The sequence below is a fragment of the Apodemus sylvaticus genome, chromosome 5 (assembly GCF_947179515.1).
Source record: "Apodemus sylvaticus chromosome 5, mApoSyl1.1, whole genome shotgun sequence".
Taxonomy (NCBI): Eukaryota; Metazoa; Chordata; class Mammalia; order Rodentia; family Muridae; genus Apodemus; species Apodemus sylvaticus.
In genome coordinates, this window is record NC_067476.1 from 160579101 (window position 1) to 160601751 (window position 22651).

Genomic DNA, 22651 nt, shown 5'->3' on the forward strand with positions numbered 1-22651 from the left:
GCTGAGCCTGAGGACAGGGTCCCCAGTGCCCATTTTCAAAGGCTTCCTATCCCTGCAATTAGTCAGAACTGAGATCATGGCCACTGCAGGGCAGGTGTGAGCCTGCAGGGAGAGGTCTACACAGTGGCCTGGGAAGAATTAATCACTGTGTGTCTTTATTGAAGTGTGAGAGGGGACCTCAAAAACAGTGGTAGGGCATGTCAGCAAGCCAGGGTTGACGGGGTCTGATGGACACCTGAGTCGAGGGTGGGACAGCAAGTCAAAATAACTACTGCTTGGAAACCAGGGGGTCGAAGGCTTTCATTACCCAGTGCTCACCAGAAAGTGAAGGGTGTCAAAGACAAACTGCTCTAACTTCAAAGGAAGCCAGGCTGGACCGTGGTAGTCTGCCACTAATAAATGACTGTGCCAGGTGTGCTTTGATGGAGTGGGTGGTAGAGAGACATGTGAGCCGGTTCCCAGTGGTCAGGATCACTGATAGTATGCCTGTAACTATATGAATACTTGCCAATTGTATTTGTGGCTGGGAATACTGCAATCATGTGTATCTGTGACTGTGTGTGCCTGTGACTGTATCTGTGACTGTATGTGCCTGTGACTGTGTACTTGTGACTGTGTGTGCCTGTGACTGTGTGTGCCTATGACTGTGTGTGCCTGTGACCGTGTATATCTGTGACTGTGTACCTGTGACTGTGTGTGCCTATGATTGTGTTCATCTGTGACTGTGTGTGCCTGTTATTGTGTGTACTTGTGACTTTGTGTACCTGTGACACTGTTTACCTGTGACTGTGTGTACCTGTACTGTGTATACATATGAGCAGGAATACCTGTGAGTGTGTGAGTATATACTTGTGATTCTGTGTATCTGTGGTTGTATAGTTGTTTGGAGGTGAGGGAAGAGGAGCTGTATCCCAGGGCAGAGTAATATGTGCCAATTAGTTTAGGGACATACAAGAGGATGCAATTGGTGAAATTTAATGGAATCAAAAGATGAAATTGAGAATCCCCATTACTTTGGGATGAGAGATTTGCCAATTCCAAGGTAAGAAAACCATGGATTCTGGCTCCGGAGGCTCCTGTGGAGTTGGCATTTCTAAATGCTGGTTAAGGGCACACTTTTCCAAGAACAAGTTAGATCTGATAATTTGTTGTTTTGTTTTCTTGGAGACTCTTGCTGTCAATAACTTGGAATGACACAGGGAGAGAGGATGTTTTTTTAAAAAATATTTTTAAAGATGTTTGTTTTCCTCTCTAAACCATTCCAGCAGCTCAGAGCTAATCAGTTGGATTAACAGATGGCGTGGGGATGAAGCTGTCTGTAAGCAGAAGGCAAGGGAAGCTACCAAGGATGGAGACCCATCACAAGGTTCTACAGTGATTACAGACAGAGACATTCCTGAGAACAGAGAGATCAGAGTCTTTTCACCCTTAAACTTAAACCCAATAGTATCTCAGTCAACTTTTTGGCCAAGCAAGGAGGGATCTAGAACTTTCCATGTAAATACTAAGATTTTCCTCCCAATACAGAATGCTCTCTCTCTCTCCTCTCTCTCTCTCTCTCTCTCTCTCTCTCTCTCTCTCTCTCTCTCTGTGTGTGTGTGTGTGTGTGTGTGTGTGTGTATGTGTGTGTGTGTCTGTGTATGTCATAGGAAGCAATTGTACAGATTTAATCTTGCAAACTTAAAGTACCTTATTGAAAGGATGGGTTTTTAAATAGCAAATTACTGAAGAAAGCAGATGTCTACCTTATAATCCAGATGGTTGGGGTGCCCCAAACATGAGAGTGACTGCCTAGCTGGAAACAGGGGATCCCCCAAACCCCTCTAATAAGTGGAGTGGTAGCCCCATCTCCCCCCTTCCTTAACCCCATTTCCTCTGCTCCCCCACTCTTCTGTGCTGGCCTCCTATTTATCCTCCCATGTTCTCATCTCTGATGGTCTCTCCTCTTTGTCTTCATCCCAGACCCGAACATGCTCTTCAGAATAAGTTTCGCTGTAGACTCCCCTTCTCCCCTTCCTTACCTTCTGCTGTTTCAGTTACCCACCACCTAGACTGGTGAAACATTAAATGGAAACTTTTAGAAACAAAGTTTGTAAGTTCCCAGCCGCTTTTATAACATTGTGTCGTTATAAATAGTCAATTTTATTTCTAGTTCATCTCTTTGTGGGCCTAATTGTTCAGGTAAACACAAAGTCCACTTAGGGCTTGGTACTGTCTGAAGCCCCGGTCACCTGTGGTGGGTTTTGACACATACTCCCTGTGAGGAAGGGGACAACTGTGAATTGATTGTTAAGTGAAAATTACAGCCAGGATGTTGAAGGTCGTGGAGTTGATGGAAGTGACCATGGGATGTCCACTTCATTCACACTCATGGGGGGAGTCAGGGCAGGTGAAAAACGAACTAGAGAAATCCAACAAGGATTACGGTGGGGAGAAAAACTCAGGGGTCTCATGCTCAAGAGAAGCCCCTTGAAGAAATTGATAGAATCTTGGAATGTGTTTATGAAGAGCAAGAACAAAGAGCGTCTTTCCAGGGAGACAGTGTAGAAGTCAATTGAAAATAAGGTACCTGGTAGTTATGTGCTAAATGCACTCCATATTCATCAATACCTAATTGGCTCTCATTGATATTCCCAGTTAATGCAGAGCTCATACCATGACCTTTAATAATAGGTTCACTCTGATCTCTGCACCCTTGTCATTTTTGCTTTTCAAGACAAACTCTGAAAGTTATTCTTTCTGCTTCCAGTGAAATCTTGGCCCCCATTGTTCATTAGCGAATCTCAGGTCCCTTCTCAGGAGCCATGATTTCAGAGTTAGCTGTGTCAGCAGCCTCTGCCTTCAGGTGCCCAATGCTGTAGCAAATCCTTGTGTCCACGGAGCAAACACCCAAATAGAGATTCTTTGCTTTTTTGCTGAACCTCATCCTACAGTTCAATCAGAAGCCAGTTTCCAAGCCAGATAGAGTCAGAAGGGTGTAGCCCAATGGAAGAGCCATTGCTCGGTCTGTATGAAACCCTAGATTGGATCCTCAGCACAATAATAGAATAATAGACAGGATTCTATCTATCTATCTATCTATCTATCTATCTATCTATCTATCTATCTATTCACCTATCCATCTACCTATCTATCTAAGTCAAACCAGATGTGGTAGCATATGCCAGGAATCCCAGTGCTCAGGAAGTGAAGGTAATAGAATCAAGGCTTAGGATCAGGGTTCAAGATTTCCTTGGCTCCAGTTTGAGTCCAGCCTAGGATACAGGAGATCCTGTGTCCAGTAAACCAACATGTAATACATAAGATTGAATAAGGCCAAGCACAGCCTTGATTTCTCGTTGTGCTTCCAAGCTGTGTCAACCATGGAAGAACATAGACAGCAGGGGTCTAGTTTGGGCAGTAGTAGAAGAGCAGCAAAACTCAATTTCACAGACCCATAATCCCCAATCTTACAGCACATCAGCTGTTACCTCATTTTTTAGAGATGAAAACTCTGGGGAGATGAAGGTAGTTAGTGCAAGCCTACAAATACCACTTTCCTCCACCTCAGTCCTTTTCCACACTGTAGTGGGGACTAGGGTCTTGAAGGGTATGCTTATTCTTTAAGGCAAAAAAGAAAATTTTCCATGATGAAAAGTGTAGTTGAAGATTCTGAAAAAAAAATCTCTTCTTGGTTATGATTTGTGTATACAAATCAAAGCAGAAATGTCCTCAGTGTGTTGGCGGATGAGCTCAAAGAAGGAGGGGAAAGGCCATCTGGCCATCCACCCACCCAGGCCACCCTGAAGGTGAGCAGTAAATCCACCCACAGAAGACAGGGTGTGAGGAGGTCTCAGGTGTCCCTGCTTCTCTGTGAGGCGTGGGCTGCCTGGTTTATCACTAAGCCTCCAAAAGGTCGGTGACATCATAATGGATTGGTTTGTTGTGATGAGGATTAGGGGAAGTAATAGAGTTGCAATCTTCCCAGGTCAGGGGAGAGTGAGGTGTAGGTGTCATGACGTCATTTTTATGCATATGTGATGAGGCCCAGCCTTTGCCCTGAACACCTAAGTCTTCTCTTACCAGCTTGGGGACAGGGGGAGATGGGGGGGGCAATTTTTACCAAGTGCCAGCTTGAGCCAGCTGGATCCAGCTAGTTTAAGACCAGCCTTTCAAGGCCATGGGGGAAATTCACCAACAAACCTTGTTCTGAACATGGCTTTTCCACTGTTTCCAAAGTCAGGGTCTCACTTAAGAAGAGAAGCATTTCAGGTACAACTGTACACACACACATACACACATACACACACACACACACACACACACATTGTTTCATATTCCCATTAGGAAAGACAACTGAAGGGGCTTGGGAGATGCTCAACATTTAAGACCGTAGGCTGCTCTTACAGAGAACCTGAGCTGGATTCCCAGCATGCACCTGGGGCAGCTCACTGTTGTCCATCAGAAGAATGCAACTGAAAACTCTTAAGTCTGTGCAAACCAAGGGCTGGCCCCACCTGAACAAGGCTGCTGAGGTGGCATGGCGTGTGACACAGCACGAGTATGCTTTGATATGCTGCACCCTTTCTTCAGAACATAATGGGGGTGTGGGGGGAAGGCAGGTGGAGATGGGTGCCGCATCCCTGGGGTGTGTTTGTGTTCCCAGAGGGACATTCTCTTCTTGGGGAGCTGGAAACGAAGCCACTTCCAGGCTCATTATCATTCGCCTAATATCGTAGTTATTGACCCAGGGCTGCAGAAAGAATCTGGTAATTAGCTTGGCCCCACTTTGTTTCTATGTGCATCTCTCGAATGGATGACACATCCGCTTTGATGATTATTATTATTGAGATTCCTTGCGGTAAAAGGGCCTTTTCCATTAAGTGAGCCCTGTCCTGTTTACTCAGAGCTGGGGCTGGGGTACATTAGAACATTCTGTGGCAGAAACAGTGCTCTTATACATTTCCTTAGAAACGAGTTTTACGGAAGCAAAGGGAGAACATTGATGTAACGAAGGTTAATTATTCGGATTTTCTCTGGGTGGATTGGAAGGCCTGCCGCGCCTCTCAGTACACAGACTAAAATTGGAACGCTGAAGAGGACCCAAGTGTGGCCCTGTGCCTGATGACACATCCAAAGTCACTGATTGAAGGAGATGTTTTATAGAATGTTAAGAAGTACATTGGGTTTATGGTCTGCGGTTTCCAGCAGTCAGCATGGCTTACAGCAGTAAACATGCAGGTGCTCTCCCTGCATCTCTGAAGGGAGGCTCTAGAAACCTCTGAAAACTAAGCTTCTGAAGGAGCCTCTCCAGTCTAGAAGGCACATCTGACTCTGTGCTTCTGAACAACTTGGAGGAATGACTGTGTCCTTGTTGCGTGGATAGGGAAATGGAAGCTGAGAGAGGCCTGAGTTTAGCAAGCTGCATGCATTCTCTCACGTGAGGAATGTGATGGCCAGCATACCTGTGGGCTTCCCTCAGTTCATGTGTGCTGGTGGTGGAGGTACAGACCAATAATCTCAGCCCTGGGGAGGCTATGGTAGGGGGATCATTGTGAGTGTGAGACCAGCCTCGTATATGGAGCAAGACACTGTCTAAAAAGTAATAAAACAAAACACAAAACCCGACAAACTAAAGCCAAAACCAAAGAATAAAACAAAGAGAAAGGGGAAACATACACAAACAAACAAGCAAACAAGCAAACAAACAGAAAACTCCCAAACCCCAAACCCCCAAAAAACAAAAAAACAAAAACACCCAAACCAAAACCAAACAAATAAAAACCCCACAACCTCCATGCCTAAAAAAAAAAAAAAAAAAAAAAAAAAAAAAAAAAAAATCCAACCAATCAAAAACCTAAAACAAATAGGGTTGCATCCACTGTGAGCCTTAAGTAATTATTGGCTTGTTCTCTTCCAAGAGCACTCAAAAACAAACAAACAAACAACAAAAAACAAAACAACCCCTTAAATACATTTATTTTAAACAAAAACTGCTCATCATTTCATCAAGGGAAGACTGATCTGGTGTGCCCTAAGGCAGTATCAACCACACTACAAACAAGAGTTTTTGGTGAATACATTGTAGCCAGAGCCCCTTAAGCTAGGGTCTAAGATCTTGCATTGTGCCTCTAATGAAATTTGCCAGTGTGGGAAGCAGGGGAGGCTGGTTGATCCGAGGCTTTTGTCTGATCTTAATGTTGAGAGAAAATGGGTGTGTGCAACAGGTGAGGAGGAGAATGTACAGCAGGGTATAAAAATATTCTTGTTGGCAGAAAAATACTGCCCCTTTCTCAGGAACAGATGAGCAGGAAACTGTGCCCTCAGAAACTGAGCTCAAACTGGGTCCCAGTCTTTTCAACAGCACCTGCCACCAAGCCTCAGAAGTATGTCACTTAATAAAACGTCTCTGGCTCTGCTACTTTCCATGTGTCCCTGGTCCAGTTGTGTTCTGGACACAAGAATCTGAACATGACATCATGTGCTCCTTGCACCCCAGGTCCTGCCTGTAGGAGCTGGAGTTGAGACTTTATCTTATAATTTAAAAGGGGGGGGGGAATTAATGCTTTCTCTTGAGTGACTTCCACAGTGGTGGGTGCTCCCTCCAAATGGTAAATAAAACCAAGGCTTGGGCAGCCCTCAGCCCATCCAACAGGTCCTCTGTTAAAATTGGAGTTTGGACAGATCGTACAGGTCCTGCCTTCTCTACTCAAGGGGAGATCATAGGATGCTGGTATGGAGGCCAGACGTTGATGTTTGGTCTCTTTCCCAATTGTTTGCCACCTTGCTTTTAAGATGGGGTTAACCGCTGGACTTGGGACTTGACCAGCTAGGTCAACTGGCCAGCATGGTGGGCCTCTGCCTCCTCAGAGCTGGAACTCCAGTCCTCCTGGCTGTGTGGTAACCACTGAGCTATCTCCTAGGCCTCCTCTTACACATGTTCAGGACAGCCTTCCAAACTGCCTGCTAATCAGTCTCTGCCGGTCACTTATTAGGAGATCCCTTGTCCCTCCATTTGTCTCATCCAGCTGGGTCCTCTGCCCCTGAGATGTGGTCCATGCAGCCTTTGTACCCATAAAGCCCAGGCCTTTCCTGCTGCCTGCCTGTTTCTCTCAGGGTCTCCTCGCCATGCCTCAGAGTCGGTAGGAACCTGAGAGCACTGCTAAGAATCTTTTTCTGTTTAGACCTCAGAGAAGTTTCTCCCGAGCAATCCTGAAGTCCACTGGGCACAATTTGATGTTCTTTCCAAATATTAATTGATTTGTTCTCCAGCAGAGGCATGATGTCTCAGCCTTGCTCAGGGACAGTCTTGTCCCTGCTAAGGACACAGAGCCACACAGGACTTCCTCTGTGCCTGGCCAATTCATTAGACCCGGTTAGCAATTTGCAAAAGAGATTAATTGATTTGCAGGCTGCTTGAGCCCGGAGTGTTAGTCAGTTCCCTCCTGGCAGCAAGCTCAGAGAAGCTCTGCCCACCTCTGGGAGCCCGAGAAAGCCAACAGCAATATGGAGGCCTCTGGACAAAGACTGGGACGGGGCTACCTTCATTTTTCATCATAAACAGGAGCTTAGATATGCCAATCTCAGTCCTTCTGGATCAGGGTGGCATGGAGGGCGACAAAAGGGACTTCCGGGATAAAATAAGGAGAATGGCCAGAGAGAAAGATTTCTTAAAAGTGTGTGTGTGTGTGTGTGTGTGTATGTGTGTGTATGTGTGAGTCTGTATGTGGTGTGTGTGTGTGTGTGTGTAGGAGGAGGAGCAGGAGGAGGAGGAGAAGGAGGAGGTCAGAGGGCTCTCAGACACCCTGGAGCTGGAGGTACAGGAAGTTGAAAGCTGCCTGATTTGGGAACTGAACCCCACTCTTCTATAAGAGTAATATGTGTCCCTAACCACTGAGCAGTCTCTCCAGTGTCCCTAACCACTGAGCAGTCTCTCCAGTGTCCCTAACCACTGAGCAGTCTCTCCAGTGTCCCTAACCACTGAGCAGTCTCTCCAGTGTCCCTAACCACTGAGCAGTCTCTCCAGCCTTCTCCACCGTATTTTTTTGAGAAAGGGCCACTAGGCTGACTAACTAGAAATTTCCCTCAAATTCTCCTGCCTCTACTTTAACATTAGTGGGTTTTTTTTTTTTATGGGCTTCAAGCTTGAGGGTGAGCCCTTTATGAACTGAGTCATCTCTGAAGCCCCTTAAAACTTTTATTGTCCCCAACTGATACCACACTGTCTTAAGAACACTGTATATTGTATACCTATGTTAAGATGATTCTGTTGTGAGAAAAGTAGACATTTGTCTACACGTATGCGCATGTGCGTGCACACACATATACACACACACTCGCACATGCACACATGTGTTCACATGCACATCCACACGCCCATGTACACTCGCTCAAGAACAAATGAGAAGGGGTGGTAAGAAAAGGAAGGGAGGAATGAGCCATTTATCTCATGTAGAGAAAAAAGTGGCTTCTACTGATGTCTGCTGGACTCAGTTACTTTGTCTCTAGGCAACAAGGAACGGCTACATCCTTTCCACACTTCTGTGACCCCAATACTTGTCCCAGACCAAGTCCCTAAACGGAATCTCTCAGGCCTTGTCTAGGTCACTGCCTGTCTTTAATCCAGCTACAGAGAGATATTGTATGGCTGGCCAGGCCGGACTGAGTTATCCTCCAGGAGCTCTTGGGAAGCAAGCAGAGATGACTGCCTCAAGAGGAGGGAGTCAGGCAAGTGACAAAAGATGCTTCTGCCCATCCATGCAAACTTGGAGATGGTGTCTCAACCCTAGGTTACAGCAATAAATCATGTTCTTATGAGCAGGTGCGTCCCTTGACACCCCATGAGAAGGGAGAAGGGACAGGGCGCGGGGAGAGGGTTGGGGAGAGGGGGAGGCAGATGAAGTCGTGGGCTCTCCTCAAGGTGCTCAGAGACTAGAGGACCATGACACTTTCAAGAAGGAGATGAGTCCTGAGGTTTGCATGCAATTACCGGGCCCTGCTGTGTGCCAGGCAGTGTGTGGGAGCAGAAGACAGGCAAATGAGAGCACGACATGGCCCTTGTCCTTTGGGAGAGCTGGGTCTGGCAAGCGGAGCTGAGGAGACTGGTAAACAGGTCATTACACATGCAGAACGTTGAGCTCTCTGATGTGATCAGGCTTCTGAAGGAGGGGTCCTGACACGGCTGGCTGGAGGGGGAAGGAGGGCTGAGGCACAGACAGGAACCGTCCCCAAGGCCTCTCCATCCAGACCCCACTGCAGAGGGAGGGGAAGGGCGGGATAGCGGATCGTTGCTGGGTATCTCCAGCCTCCTAGTTTCCCTCCTTGAATCATAAAAGATTTATTTTTTAAAACTATACATGCTACAACAGTCAGTGAATCCGAATAGCACTTAACTACTGTTTACTTGTTTATCTAAAATCCTAAGCGTTTCCTAGCAACCATTAATAGAGTCTTGTTTACTGGAGTAACTTGTATGCTGGTTTTCTTCTCTCTGTCTCCAAATCGGGGTCTCATGTAGCCCAGACAGGCCTTCCTAAGTAGTCCAGGATGGCTTTGAACTTCTGATCTTCCTGTCTCCACATGCAGAGTGCACTGTCATGCCTTGTTTGTGCTGTGCTGGGAACTGGACCCAGGGCTCTGTATATGCCTGGCAAGCACTCTACCTACTGAGTCTGGTACCATCCCCAGTTCAGAAGTTTGAACTGCCCCCACTCCCGGCCGCCCCAACCCCCAGAAAGCCAAAAGGCAAAAATGCCTGGGCGCTAAATACATATTCATGGAGATAGGAGGGGACCAGATCTTAGGGACAAGTCTCCTGAAAGAAAGCCTTTAGGCAAACCACCCTTCCCAGGAGTACTACAGATGAAGCCTGAATTTTGTTCTAGAAATTTCTCTTGTGAAATGTTAGAACAGGCAGCCAAATGAGAGAGGAAAATGGGGTAGGATGAGCTGTGATCCCTCAACCACGCTCTCACCTCGCTGGCCCCTCCCTCTCGTCCACCCCGCCACTCCTCCCCCCCCCCCACCCCCAATTCCCAACTGGCCCTTTCGGTTAGAACCTTTAGGATTAATTCTAGCTAAGGTGTTAGCAGAAATCTGAGACAGAAAATGTCCGAGAAACAGTGAGTCCTGGAGGAGACAGGTGATCTGCCACCAACCTTAGGTGACAGAATCACAAGGAGAAGGGACTTTGCTGTTCAGTCCTTTAAGCCCCCTAATGATGTCATGGGGAACTTTTGATTCTGATGATAATGGCCCTTGCCACCTGCCTAACCTTTTCCTAATCCCTTTGCATCAAGAGGGGTTAGGTGTCCACATCTGGCTGGGAGCTGAGGGCACGGTTGTTTTGATGGAAGTTGTTTGGCCGGAGCATCTGCTCTCATTCTTTGCTTGTTGTACTCAGCTCACCTGAGAAGCTGAAGCCTCTGTCCTCTGTCTCCCGGCTTCCTGTGAAGCGGGGGTGTTATAGAAACCGGTAATTTCATTTGTGGACTTAGAATTCATTTGTTTTTAAGTCGAGGGACATCTGTCTCTTTTTGCCCGAGGCCTTCATCTGTAAAATGGAGTATGGCTAGTGTCTAACCTGGCTCCTGTCTAGAAGCCCTGACTCATTCCAAGGGCCGGGGGCCGGGGGGGGGCGCGGGGGGGGGCGTTGCTGAGAGGCCCACCTCACAGGATCCTCCAGATCCAACAGGGAGCTAGGTCCTAGCAGGAAGCTGTTAGAAAATTACCGCATTCAGTAGCGTGTGACCAGGGTAGCAGACAGTAGGGGGCGCTACCGTTTTCACCCCACATCTAGAGAAGATGCCTTTGGGCCAGAGGAATGAGCCAGAAGCTGCGGGGTCCCATTCTGCTGCCAGGGAGTGGGTACCTAGTGCGCCACAGAAAGGCTGGGGTATTTATGCGGCACGGACACCTGTGATGGATGTTCCAGAGGGAGCTCAAGGAGTCCCTGGTGCTCTGCTTAAGAGCCCTAACCTCCAGTCAGGGCTCCCCACTCCCCTTGGCCCTCACCTCAACCTTGGATGCTGCCAGGGAGCTCCGAGAATCAGCTCCAACAACAAGCAGCTTCCTGCTTCCGCATTTGAGGGTTCTGCCTAATGTTTTCCCTCACCTGAGTTTTGATATGGCCCTTGGGGGCAGAGGTGGCTGCCAAGGCTACCCCTTCCCCATCCTCACCGGCAGGGGGTCGTGCCCAAGTTCATAGTGGATAGGTTCCTAGATACCCCCTCTTTCTGCTAAAACTCTTAAAATGTTGACTTATTTTTTAACTTTCAGATTTTTTTTTTTTTTGTCCCAGGCATTAGCGTTTGATGGCTATGAGGCACCTGACATTCCGGAGATGGACAAAAGCCACCTCTAAGCACGAACATTTGAAATTATTACGTGTTCATTAAAGCACCCCCGAGTGCACAGTGCTCTTAGGGATGTTAGCTTCTCAATTTTCTATAATTTCCTTATTTTTCTCTTCTAGCTAAAGGCTGATGAAAAACGAACTCGGTGCATTTGAGTCTCTGAATCATAGTTAATGTGTGACGCCCCCTCTCTTGACTGCGCTGTTTCCCTCTACCTCCTCCAGTCTCCTTCCCTATCAATCGGATAAACTTCTTATTCCTTTTAACCCTACTCTGCCTGCCACTCGGGAAATGCATACAAAACCCCCCGAACCAGCTCTCTCTACACCCCCACTAGCTTTGGGCTGGGGTCTGCGGGCTGGGAGCTGTAAGAAAAACTGAGAAGGCTGCAGCACTGCAGCCCAGGCGCCGACAGGGGCTCGGGGGCAGATTTCTGGCAGGTGGCTGCAGGCTGGGGTGCAGAGCACACCCTGGGCAGCCACCCACGACCCCCAGCCCCATCGATGGGCTTCCAGGGGTACTGGGGAGCTGCGGCTGTGCATGGACTGTTCTGGAAAAATACCAAGCTCCAGTCCCCCTCCCATCCGCTCTCCTGTGACTCTGGTCTTACATGAGCAGAGAGGGAACAACAGCTAAAAGCTGTTTTTCTCTTTCCCTTTCTTTTTATTTTTTTGACAACAACCTCACATAACCTCAAAAAGTTACCCATGAATTTACCAAAAACTTTTTATGAAACTACTTTAACCTCTTGTGGGGGTTAAAAACAAGCTCTGTGGATTTATTACCCGGAAAAAAAAAAAAAAAGCGAAGGATGACTCTGTATTTGCTGGAAAATCGTCTACCAAGCTTCAACGGCGCCCCCTACCGCCGCCTGCGAGGAATAGCGGGCGCCGACTGCAGCAGGAGCTGAGGGCTGCTGGCTGCGGGCTGCTGGCTGCCCAGGACCTGGCAGGACCTGATCCCCAGTGGGTGACTGGACCCCCTCCACTGCATCCCGGGCTTGCTCTGAACCCGGGCTCCTTACTGGGTCTTAGTTTTTATTTTTTGAAGTTCAAATGGCTAAAACAGGAGCAGGCTAATCCCCAGCTGGTCTTGTACTGGCAGCTTCGGCTGAACCCCTGCAGAAGAGGCGAAGCTTACAGTCTGAGCACGCAGGCGACCCTTGATTGTTTGTTCCTTTTTGCTACTTTCACGTAAATGCCACCCAGTTGTACTGAAGGAAGAATGATGACCCCCAGAGAAAGGAAGCACAGGAGTGCAGGCAGGGGCCTCGTAGGAGGCTGAGACCCAGAGAAGCTGAGCATTGCAGGGTGAGGGAAACAGGCAAATAGACACCGAAGGAGCGGGAGATGGGGTGAGGGTCCCTGTGAGGAGGAATGTGGATGTGCTCAGCCCCCCCCCCCCCCGCCCCAAAACATCCCAGTTCGCGCTCAGAACCGTGTTTTTACAAAGCACAAGGCGGGGGGAGCCGTTTAGAAAAACAGATGAAAAGCAGAGACAGAGGCTCTGCAGCCTGCCCAGCAGAGGCAGCAGCATGCGGCACTCAGGTTCTCTGGGCCCTCACACCTAGAGTCCTGTTGCTAAGGACTGAGCTTAGCTTCTCTAATAACAGTACTGAAAGAAAGAAAGAAAGAAAACCACCCAACAAAACAAAACAAAAGCGAAAAACAAACTGTCATCCTGGTAATCTTAGCTCCTATACAGGGAAAAAGCCAGCTCTGATCTCTGGAAAAATCTAGAATTTGACACTAAAGAGATCTTCCAGTGTTTACATGATGGTAATTCAAACACACACTCTGTCTGTCTGTCTGTCTGTCTGTCTGTCTGTCTGTCTGTCTCTCTCACACACACACACCCCGTGGGGTGGGGGCGTGGGAGGGTGCTCACTGCCATCTCTCCTTGTTATCTAACACCCACACAGCCAGCATCTGGCTCAGGAGAGCCAAATGCCAAACCCAGTTTGTCTGTTTCTCTTTTGGGGTTCACGGGTTGGATTTGAGGGGAAACTTCCTTTTCTTTCTCCCTTCTGGCCCGGGAGACTGTAGGAAGACGGCTGCTCTCCACACCTCCAACTCCCTAGAAGTCCCGTGGGGAATGCAGTAGCACTTGGGGGAGGGAGGTTTTCTAGAAAGGTCTGTATCTCCTGGTGGGTATGTCTCCTTTCTTCCCAGCTTCTCTGAGCCGGGTCCATTTCGAGTTTGGCACTTGGATCCAAAGCCACATTTGTGATTTGGGGGCATCTTTCCCAAGATAGGCTATCTGGGTATCCTATATCTCCCAAACTCAGCTACCCTGATCCAGCCTAGGCTTCCTTAGTCCCTTCTGATGGTAGAACCTGGTGTTCCGGCGCCTCTAGTGGTCGACTCCGGTATAGCACCCTGTTGCTTTAGCAGGGCAGACAGCATTTCTGCTGAGGAGCTGTTGTGGGTTCTTTTCCCATTTTCTCTCTCCACATAAGATCTGGCTACATAGTTCAGGCTGCCTCAATTTATGGAACAACTCCTGCATCATAATTGCCATCCCACCAGGCTTTACCCATTGTCCGAAAGGACAACCTAACATCTCATTGTGCCTTCCTTGTATCCTAAACCGATGAACATTGCAATGGAGACCATAGAGAATCAAAGACATGTCTGCATCTACCTCTGCTCAAGTGAGATAAGTAGGCCATGTTTTTGACTCTCACAAACTCACACGTTCATGACTCAGATGGAATTGGTGGTATGTGTTTTCATCTGGAAGCAATTCTTTTCCTTTTACAGTTGCATCTGGGTTCTGCAGGTTTTTCAGGTGTGATTTCTGTCCTCCACTTTCACTCTGCAGTGTTAGCATAAGATGCTGCATCTTCCTATGTGGCAGAGGAAGCTCTTCATTTGCCGTTATTAATTTTTATCTGTTGTGTTCTGTGGTACTTAATTTTAATTAATTGAAGTGACTCATTATAAATGCAATGCATAATTTTTAAAAAAAAATGAGAAATCTTTTTAGTCCATTCTAAGTAACTGCATTTTGGAGCTCAGAATGAGTCTGGTCTGACATGTTCTGGAAACTTCTCTGAAGGGCAAGTTTGGCTTCCTATTTTGTTTGGTTTTGTGTTGACGTTTTCTGACAATCAATGCCTTTTCTGAAGCTAGATTAGCAAGACTGGAGTTGGTTTCAACAGCTTGAGTTCCCAGAAGCTCTCGAGCACATGTACAATTCTTCTTCTTTGCTCATCATCCCGCCTCGCCATAAATTTGAGGACTGCCTTGCAGTCGTCTGAGGAGTTAGATAAGGAAAGAATTGATGGCTGGGAGCACAGTGGAATGGGAAGCCAGAGGAGTCGGTGCACGCTGCAGGCGTCTATTTCTAGAAAAGACTAGCTCATTCCATTAACCTGTGATTTGTTTCTCAAATGTAGACCCATTAGACTCTTCCTGAGGGGACCAAGCCTTGCGGTTAAGTCTACCATTAGGTAATGTTAGGTAAATCTTTCATCCCACTGTCGACGTGGGCAGGAAGGTGCTAGGGGTCAACTGACATTCAGAATATATACTGACCTTATCCTCTGGGGTCTAGAGGAACTTCAGTGTCCCTGTGGGTTAGGAGATTGTCTGAATATCCAGCACTACTCCTGGTACCAAAAGACTAAAATCCAACTCAAAAAGACTTAGGCACAAAAGCAAATTTGCTTGTTTTGAGGGTGTTCAGTTGGATTGGGGACTCCATCTCCAATGGCTCCCAGTGGCTCCCAGTGGCCCCTGTATGTCCTCTCCACTTAGCAACTACATTAGGGAGATTATTAGCCTAAGTCCCAGCATGGCTGTGTGCAGTACCAGGTGGGAGGTGGTAGTGGACCACCCTGTGCTGAGAAAGGGTATCTGTCTGCTAAAGGGGCACTGGAAGGAGAGGGGCTGCTGAACACAGGGCAGCAGATGTTGGGAGAACTTTCACCTCCAAAGAGGTGGAGGAGAGTGAGAATTTTCACAGCCAGTGAGTTCTGTTCTGCTCACTGTGGGTCACATGCCAAGGGTCTGAGTAGATGCTGCACTAACCCTCCTCCAGATTGTTCCTTTTCTGTATCCTGCCTACAGCTCTCTCTGAAGGGTTGCCAATAGAAGCCATCTCTCTCTAGTTTCTTCTTGACCTGTACCTCCCAGGACTTCTTTAGGAAGTCATCTCTGGGAGAACCCAAGACACTGACTATCTGTATGTTTCAAGATGGCATCATGTGCCATATAGGCCCCATACCTTTTTTTTTTTCTCAACTCAAAGAAAACAAAGAGTCTAGGGCCAACCTAAACCAGCATAGAGAGATAAAGATTCAACAGGCCAACCTCTAGTTCTGACCTTTCACTGATTACTCTTGTGGTCCAGGCCCCTTTAAGTAATCGTTACATAAAGCATTGGTTGGTGCTGTGTGCTGTGCTCACACTCACGAGGCAGCCAAGCTGAACCTGCAGTGTGCGTCTTTAATAACGTCTTTGTCATCCCCGGAGCTGCTGGCTTGAGTCACCTAATGTGGCTTTCAGAGAACAGCTCTCTGCTTTCATCCCAGCTCTTTGAGATTTAGTACCTTCAGAACTGGAGGACAGTGTCATCACAGAGACTTACCCTAAAGAGCCCATTTTCAGTCAGCATTAGGACAGTCACTTTCATTTTTTCCAGTAGATGCCTGTTCGCAATTTTCACAAAATATGTTCCATTTTGCTTTTCTAAGGCAGTCTTTAAGAGATTTGTTTACAGCATCACGTAAGGCTTATAATTGTATCCCAAATGTCTGGGACTAATGACTGTATTTGTGTTAAAATCACCCCCCCCCATTACCTTTTCCAAAACTAATTTTGTCAGATAATGTCTCTGAATAAACCAAACCAGCATCCATTGGCGTCATATCAGGCTAATGTGTTTTTCTGAGTAGCACTTTGTGATTCAACGCGAAGGCCTCGTGTTCCTCTGCTCAGGATGGGGCCGTGTCCTGATATGTCCATGGCTAAGTAGGGAGCATCCGGCACCCAAAATGCACTGACTTCCTAACTTACCTACCACACATCCTGACTTGGGACACTGTGGGCTGTAGGTTGTCCTTCATGGTGGTGGGACTGACAAATGGTTGCAGTTCACTGGCAAGAGACTGTAGAACCCAACAGAGTCAACACCAAAATGGATGACACTTACTTCCTGCAGAACATGTGTTACCCTCCAACCAGTATGAACCATTGGGTGACTGAGGAGCCAGTCCCCTATTAAATGGAAGACTGTGTGAATTTGGTCATGCCCTCCTTTCTGAGGATAACTTTACTAGGGGAAATCTTTTGTTTTGTAGAGAGACCTTGGTCTTGGTGCTATGAGAGGCTCAGTGCCATGTCTGGAGAGTCAGATGGGACTTAGACATGAGGCAAGACGGCTCAGTTCATTCTGATACAAACAGAAGACCTACCACATAAACAGTATCCTGTACATAGCTGTCTAGGGTCAATTTTGCTTCTATGTGTTGTTTTAAATAGTCATCCATTTTTAACTTTCATTAAGAATGCATGTGTCCACAGGGCTGGTGCACACATGAACTCACAGGCACTGTAGGAACACCCTGTGTGGGTCTGCACCAGATGGGGTCCTAGAGATGAAAGGAGAGATGGGCACACGGTCCCATCCTGAACCAAGAAGCTAGTTCCAATGGATAATCAATTGCAAATGAAAATTAGTTTTCTCCCAGGAAGTCTCAGTGGGGATACAAACCACTCTTAAGGGTTGGTTCCATGTCCTGCAGTAGATGGCCAACACAAAATAAAGTCAATGTCATCTTTAGAGTTCTTTGTTAAGTCAGTACTTTTTTATTTTTTAAGACCTTACCGATCCTTTGTGTGTATATTATGGCTTCTGATTTTGTGTTTATAGGATTCCTGGGTATGGCAACCCGTGTACCTCTGTGTCTATATAGGTTTCGTGTGCTTTTGCTTTAAATTTTTTCTTGTTTGGTTGTTTTGTACTTTCTGATTTGATTGTTTTATCTTACTCTATTGTATTGTCACTCCTGACATATCTGTTTGTTTTCTAAGGAGAGGCAGAAAGGAGGTGGATCTGGGAAGAGGGAAGGTGGGGAGGACCTGAGAGGAGTAGGGGGAGGGGAAATATAATCAAAACATCATGTATAAAAAAAAAATCTACTGTGTGTGTGGGGGGGGGTGGAGCAGAGGTTGATGTCAGGTGTCTTCCTCATAGTCTCCTCCTTAACTTTTAGGACAGGGTCAATCACTTGACCTTGCTAACAGAGCCATACTGGCTGGTCAGTGACCTTTGGGGGCGTGTTTCTGCTTCCCCACACCTCCCCCCGCCAGGGCTTGCTCATGGGTTCTGGAGATTAATTCTTATGCGTATACACTAAGATTATATACTAAGAACTTTACCAACAGCTATGCCAGCCTTGTTATGAGTATTTTTATTTTAACAGTTAAGTGCTGTTTACTGATTAGTCTTGGTGTCACCAGTTTCTATTGTCTTGAATGCCTTAATAAAGGTCAAATCTGGGGTCCTCTTAGATAATGTCCATGGAACATTTACTATAGACTGATCATGGAAATGAGCCCTATCAACATCACCTTTAAACTTTTTGTTTTCCAAATTTGTTTTTATTTTTATGGGTATGTGTGTGGGGTATGTGCACAGGAGCATAGTTACCCACAAAGGCCAGAGGAAGGCATCAGATCAGATGAAGCTGGAGTTATAGGTCATTGGGAGCCTTGATGTGAGTACTAGGAACTGAACTTGGGTCCTCTGGAAGAGCAGCAAGTGCTCTAACCACCGAGCCATCTCACCAGCTTCTTGTTGTTGTTCTTCTTCTTGATCTTCTTGTTCTTCTACTTGTTGTTATTGTTGTTGTTGTTCTTCTTCTTCTTTTCCTTTTCTTCTTCTCTTCTTCTTCTTCTTCTTCTTCTTCTTCTTCTTCTTCTTCTTCTTCTTCTTCTTCTTCTTCTTCTTCTTCTTCTTCTTCTTTCTTCTCCTCCTCCTCCTCCTTCTCCTCCTCCTCCTCCTCCTTTTCCTCTTCCTTCTCCTTCTCCTCCTCCTTCTCCTTCTCCTTCTCCTTCTCCTCCTCCTCCTTCTCCTCCTCCTCCTTTTCCTCTTCCTTCTCCTTCTCCTCCTCCTTCTCCTTCTCCTCCTCCTTCTCCTTCTCCTCCTCCTCCTTCTTTGACAAAATTACTGGTGCTTTACTGAGACTCTAAAGATGAGAACATGGGTACTGGTGATCCCACCAGTACCCGGGCTTCCTCTGCTAACCTGTGCTATGGCTTCCTGTGGGTAGCAAGGTCCCTGGGGCACCCCTGAGGCTCCCACGTTTGTGTGGAAGATGGAAGAAGATGAGCCTCAGAAGTTACCTGGCCATCCTTGGCCAACAAGGCAAACAGAAAACAGTTCAGCCTCATAGAGATTACAGCTTTCTGTAGCACCTCTGGCAATCCCCACCTCAGCTACTGTCTGGATCTGGTCAGGGGGACACCTGGCTTCAGAGTCCAGAACAGGGTTCTAGGGAGTTCCAAACAGCTTCCTGTTTTTGTTGGCAAGAAAGGGAGAGGAGAAAGTAAAAAGATAACTCTGCCTTGATCTCAGAAGGCTTTTATTTAAGGCAGGGACACAAAGCCTCAGTGTAAATAATATCATTTAGAACCTAGAGTTAACTCAGTAGGTAAAGTGTTTACTACAGAAGCACCAGGACCTGAGTTTGATCCCCAGAAGCCATGTAAAAAGGTCGGGTGTGGTGGCATGGGACTGTAACATCAGCAGGGAGGAGGAGGAGGCAGATGGAGCCCTGGGACCCACTACCCAGCCAGTCTGGTCTATGTGATAAGTTCTAATGACATATGAGCAACACTAGTTAGACTCAGTAGTATATTGTAATCCATAGGTCTATCTATGTACTAATATATAGATAGCTAAGAAGAAGTCATGTGTCTGCAAGGGAGTGCATGGGAAGGCAACAGGGAAAGCGTGGAGACTGTGTAATGACAACACTCATGTGTGACCAAGGTGTATGTTTCTGAGGAATGACACCCAAGGTTGACCTTTGTCTGCACATGAACTCACATTTGTACATTGTTTAAAGGAAAAAGAGAGTTCACTAAACCTTTGCATGTTGTCACTTGGATCAAGCATTGGCAAACTTCCTCTGTGAAGACCAAGCCGCAGTGATTTTTGAGTTTGTAAGCCCCATAATCTGCACGGCAAGCACTCAACAGCACTGCTGGAGGAAGCATCTAGCCGTGAACCGTGCGCCTGTGTGCCAATAAAACTTTATTTACTAAAACAAGCAGATCAGATTTGGCCTTCAGACTATTGTTTGCTGGTTACTGGTCCAGATAATCTACAGATATGATGGGATGATGATAAGGGCTTGATATTTGGGTATCATCAGACAGAGCATATTCACCAAGCACAGACGGAGGACATGGTGTTTGGGGAGCAGGCAAACAGCAGAGCTTTTACTGTGTTGCATCACTGTGTAATTAAATATGACAACATCTGAGCTTCTCTCATAAAAACCAAAAGCACAATGTGTTTAGGAAGTTTTGTTTCTCTCACAAATAAGCACTGGGGTGTGAATGGCCTAGGCCTGGTTTGGGACTCTGTGGTGTGCTGAGGACCGGACCTTCTTCTTAGCTCTCTGATCTTTTTTCACACCACAGAATGACTGCGGTTGCTCCTGCTGTTAGGTTGGTGCTCTTGCGAATGGGAAGGGGAAAGGAGAGGGCAGGCATTCTCCTGTGAGAGGCATTTCTTGTAAATTGTGCACAACTTCCTGTCATGTCGCCTAGGCTGGACCAAAACGGGCTAGCCATGCTCAGCTGCAGATAAAGTGGAGAAAACCTGTTTCAGCCCAGTAGTCCTTCACACCCGCTGGCAAGTGGATCCTTCCAGTGCCAAGGAGGGAGATCAGGAGGGGACCATGCAGAGGTCTGCCACACAAGTCAAAATGCAAGCAGGCAGTCTAAAGAGTCTCCATTTGTTTCCGTAGAAGGAGCTTGTTTAGTACTGTTTTCTAGATAGAGTTGACTCGTTAGTACCTAGCAGTCAGGTTCACATCCAGTTTACCTCCCGTCTCCTTGGCCAGAACTGTTAAGTCCTGGGCCTCCTGTCTTTCTGAGTACAGAAAAGTTTTACTCATTGTAGCACTCCTGGAGACAGTGACTGGAGAGACAGAAAGGGGTCGTCTTTGAAGTTCTCTTCAGGAACTTGGCTCTGTTTCTCTGACATCCCTTTAAGAGTTTTGTTGTTGAATGCTCCACACTGTTCATGAGCTTGGGCCCCTTCCACTTCCCCTCCTCTGCCTTTCCTCTTTCACCATCTGTCTCCCCTCCTGCACCCCAAGAAGTAAAGTCTCTCCTCTGTCTCCAAACGACCACGACGGTTGGTCTTGTCGTTCCCACCAAGCTGCCGTGTCCCGCTTCCATCCCCTGAAGATCATCTGGTCAGCACAACAGAGAAACGCCTTGCTATTGTTTCCAGGGAACGAGGCATGAGCGTCTGCCAAAACTCCAGAAACAGTCCTATCATTTATTCATGGTTTCTTCTGCTTCCCAGCCCCCGTTCACCCACCACTCAGGGAGAGCCTGTTGATGTCTACACACTGAGGGAGCTCCAGGAGGAGACCCTCCCCACCACCACCATCAACAAGGACATGCAAGGGTGGAAGAGGCCATGAGTCCCATCCCAGCATGGGGCCTGTTGTCCTAGGGCTCATAGTCAGATACTCTTCAAAATACCTTCACGGTCAGCCTTTAAAGGAAACGGCTTCTTTAAAAGGAGGAAGGAAACAACAGCAAGCCCCGATGGATACATGCTGACATAAAGTGGACTTTGAAAGAACAAAAATGATCAGGGTTTGCAGCATGATTATAGTTGATGAGGAGAGAGGGGCCTAGCCCATGATTACCTCTCTCCCTCACACGTGGGAGGGCACAGTGCCTGCAGAATAATCTGAAAACAAGATTTCTTTAGTGCTGGTCTGAATATGTTTACTCCATGGAGCCCACCTCAGCCCTTGGCTCCCTCAGAATCTAAACTCTCAATATACCCTGGAACGAGTCTCCCCCAGAATCTTCAAGTTGTGATAAAGGGGGGGGTGGCTTTATGAAGAGATTGGATTTGGGATCCTGGAAATAAAATTTTTGGAGATTGGTTAGTTTACATCCAGTAAGTTCATTTGACTGCCTTTAAAAAATTACAATTACCTGTGTGTGTGTGTGTGTGTGGGTATGTGTGTGTGCCCACATTCAGTAGTCAGGGGACAACTTTCAGGACTGAGCTCTTGTGTTCCACCATGTCGACTCCGAGGATGAACCTCCAGTCTTTATTCTTGGTGGCAAGCGCCTTTGCCCTCTGAGCCCCCCTCAGCCCTTGATTGCTTCTAATTGGCACCTGTGTGGAGAACTGTGCTGCCTGAGACCGAGCAATCTAGTAGCTGCTGATGAGCTGGAGGGAAAAGACGTCAGGTTATCAGCAATATGGGTCACATTTGAAGAATAAAAAAGAAATTCCCAGTGTCTGCTCACTGCTTTCCACTCTGGCTTTGGATATGAGAGTTGGGATCTAGGACCCAAATCTCCAGACCTGCTTAGCTGAGATGGGAAGGTCTACCCTTCACGTGGATAGCACCAATCCATGGGTGGAGACAGACGGAATGAAAAGGAGCCAGTGAGCTCAGCTCTGCCATTCATTCGTCCCTCTCTGCTTCTTGCCTGTGGCGGTGTGACCAACTGCCTCATGCTCCTGCCACCGAGACTCATCTGCTGTGATGGACTGGACCCTTGCCCTGAGAGCCAAGGCCAACCCTTCCTTAGACTGTGTTTGTCACATAGGTTGTTGAAGCAAGCTACAAGGCCAGCAAGGATCACACACACACACACACACACACAAGAACCTCCACCTGTGCGTGGACGTTGGCCACAGTCATGTCTTCTCATGTGTCTGCTGAATTCTGCATGTGTGGCAGTCATCAAGGGAAGACCTTTAAAGGACATTCTGGAGCCCTTTCAATCTTGTGAATCAGAAACCACAACTCTAATCATTTGTGTTTGTTGCTGACGACAACTTAAATTAGGAAAGATACTTGTGAAGCTACAACCCCACCCCCAACTTCTGAAAAAAATAGAGGTAAATTTGCTCCCCCCTGTGGTGTATGACAGTGGCTGGAGGGGGCATTCTGCCTGGAGACCATGTGCTCTCTGGACACCTCTTGCACTTTCTGTTCTGTTGATTGACATTGCTGGCATCAGAGCAGCATAAGCAACCAATTCCTTCTACCTTAGCTGTCTCACAGGGGTAGGTCCAAGGCTTTCACTAGGTTT

General features: G+C 47.1%; 1 protein-coding gene across 2 annotated transcripts in view; it reads left to right on the plus strand.

Annotated features, from left to right (window-relative positions):
• Positions 1 to 22651, plus strand: part of Znf831 (zinc finger protein 831) — an 88631-nt gene that overhangs the window by 44219 nt on the left and 21761 nt on the right. Inside the window, exon 6 of one of the 2 annotated variants that reach the window (XM_052184480.1) lies at positions 20886 to 21469. The exons of the other annotated variant lie outside the window; for it this stretch is intronic. Within the exon in view, the coding sequence (XP_052040440.1) occupies positions 20886 to 20935 (50 nt within the window). The 3' untranslated portion in view covers positions 20936 to 21469. Of the gene's footprint in view, positions 1 to 20885; positions 21470 to 22651 lie in introns of those variants that run through there. 2 annotated transcript variants of the gene reach the window in all.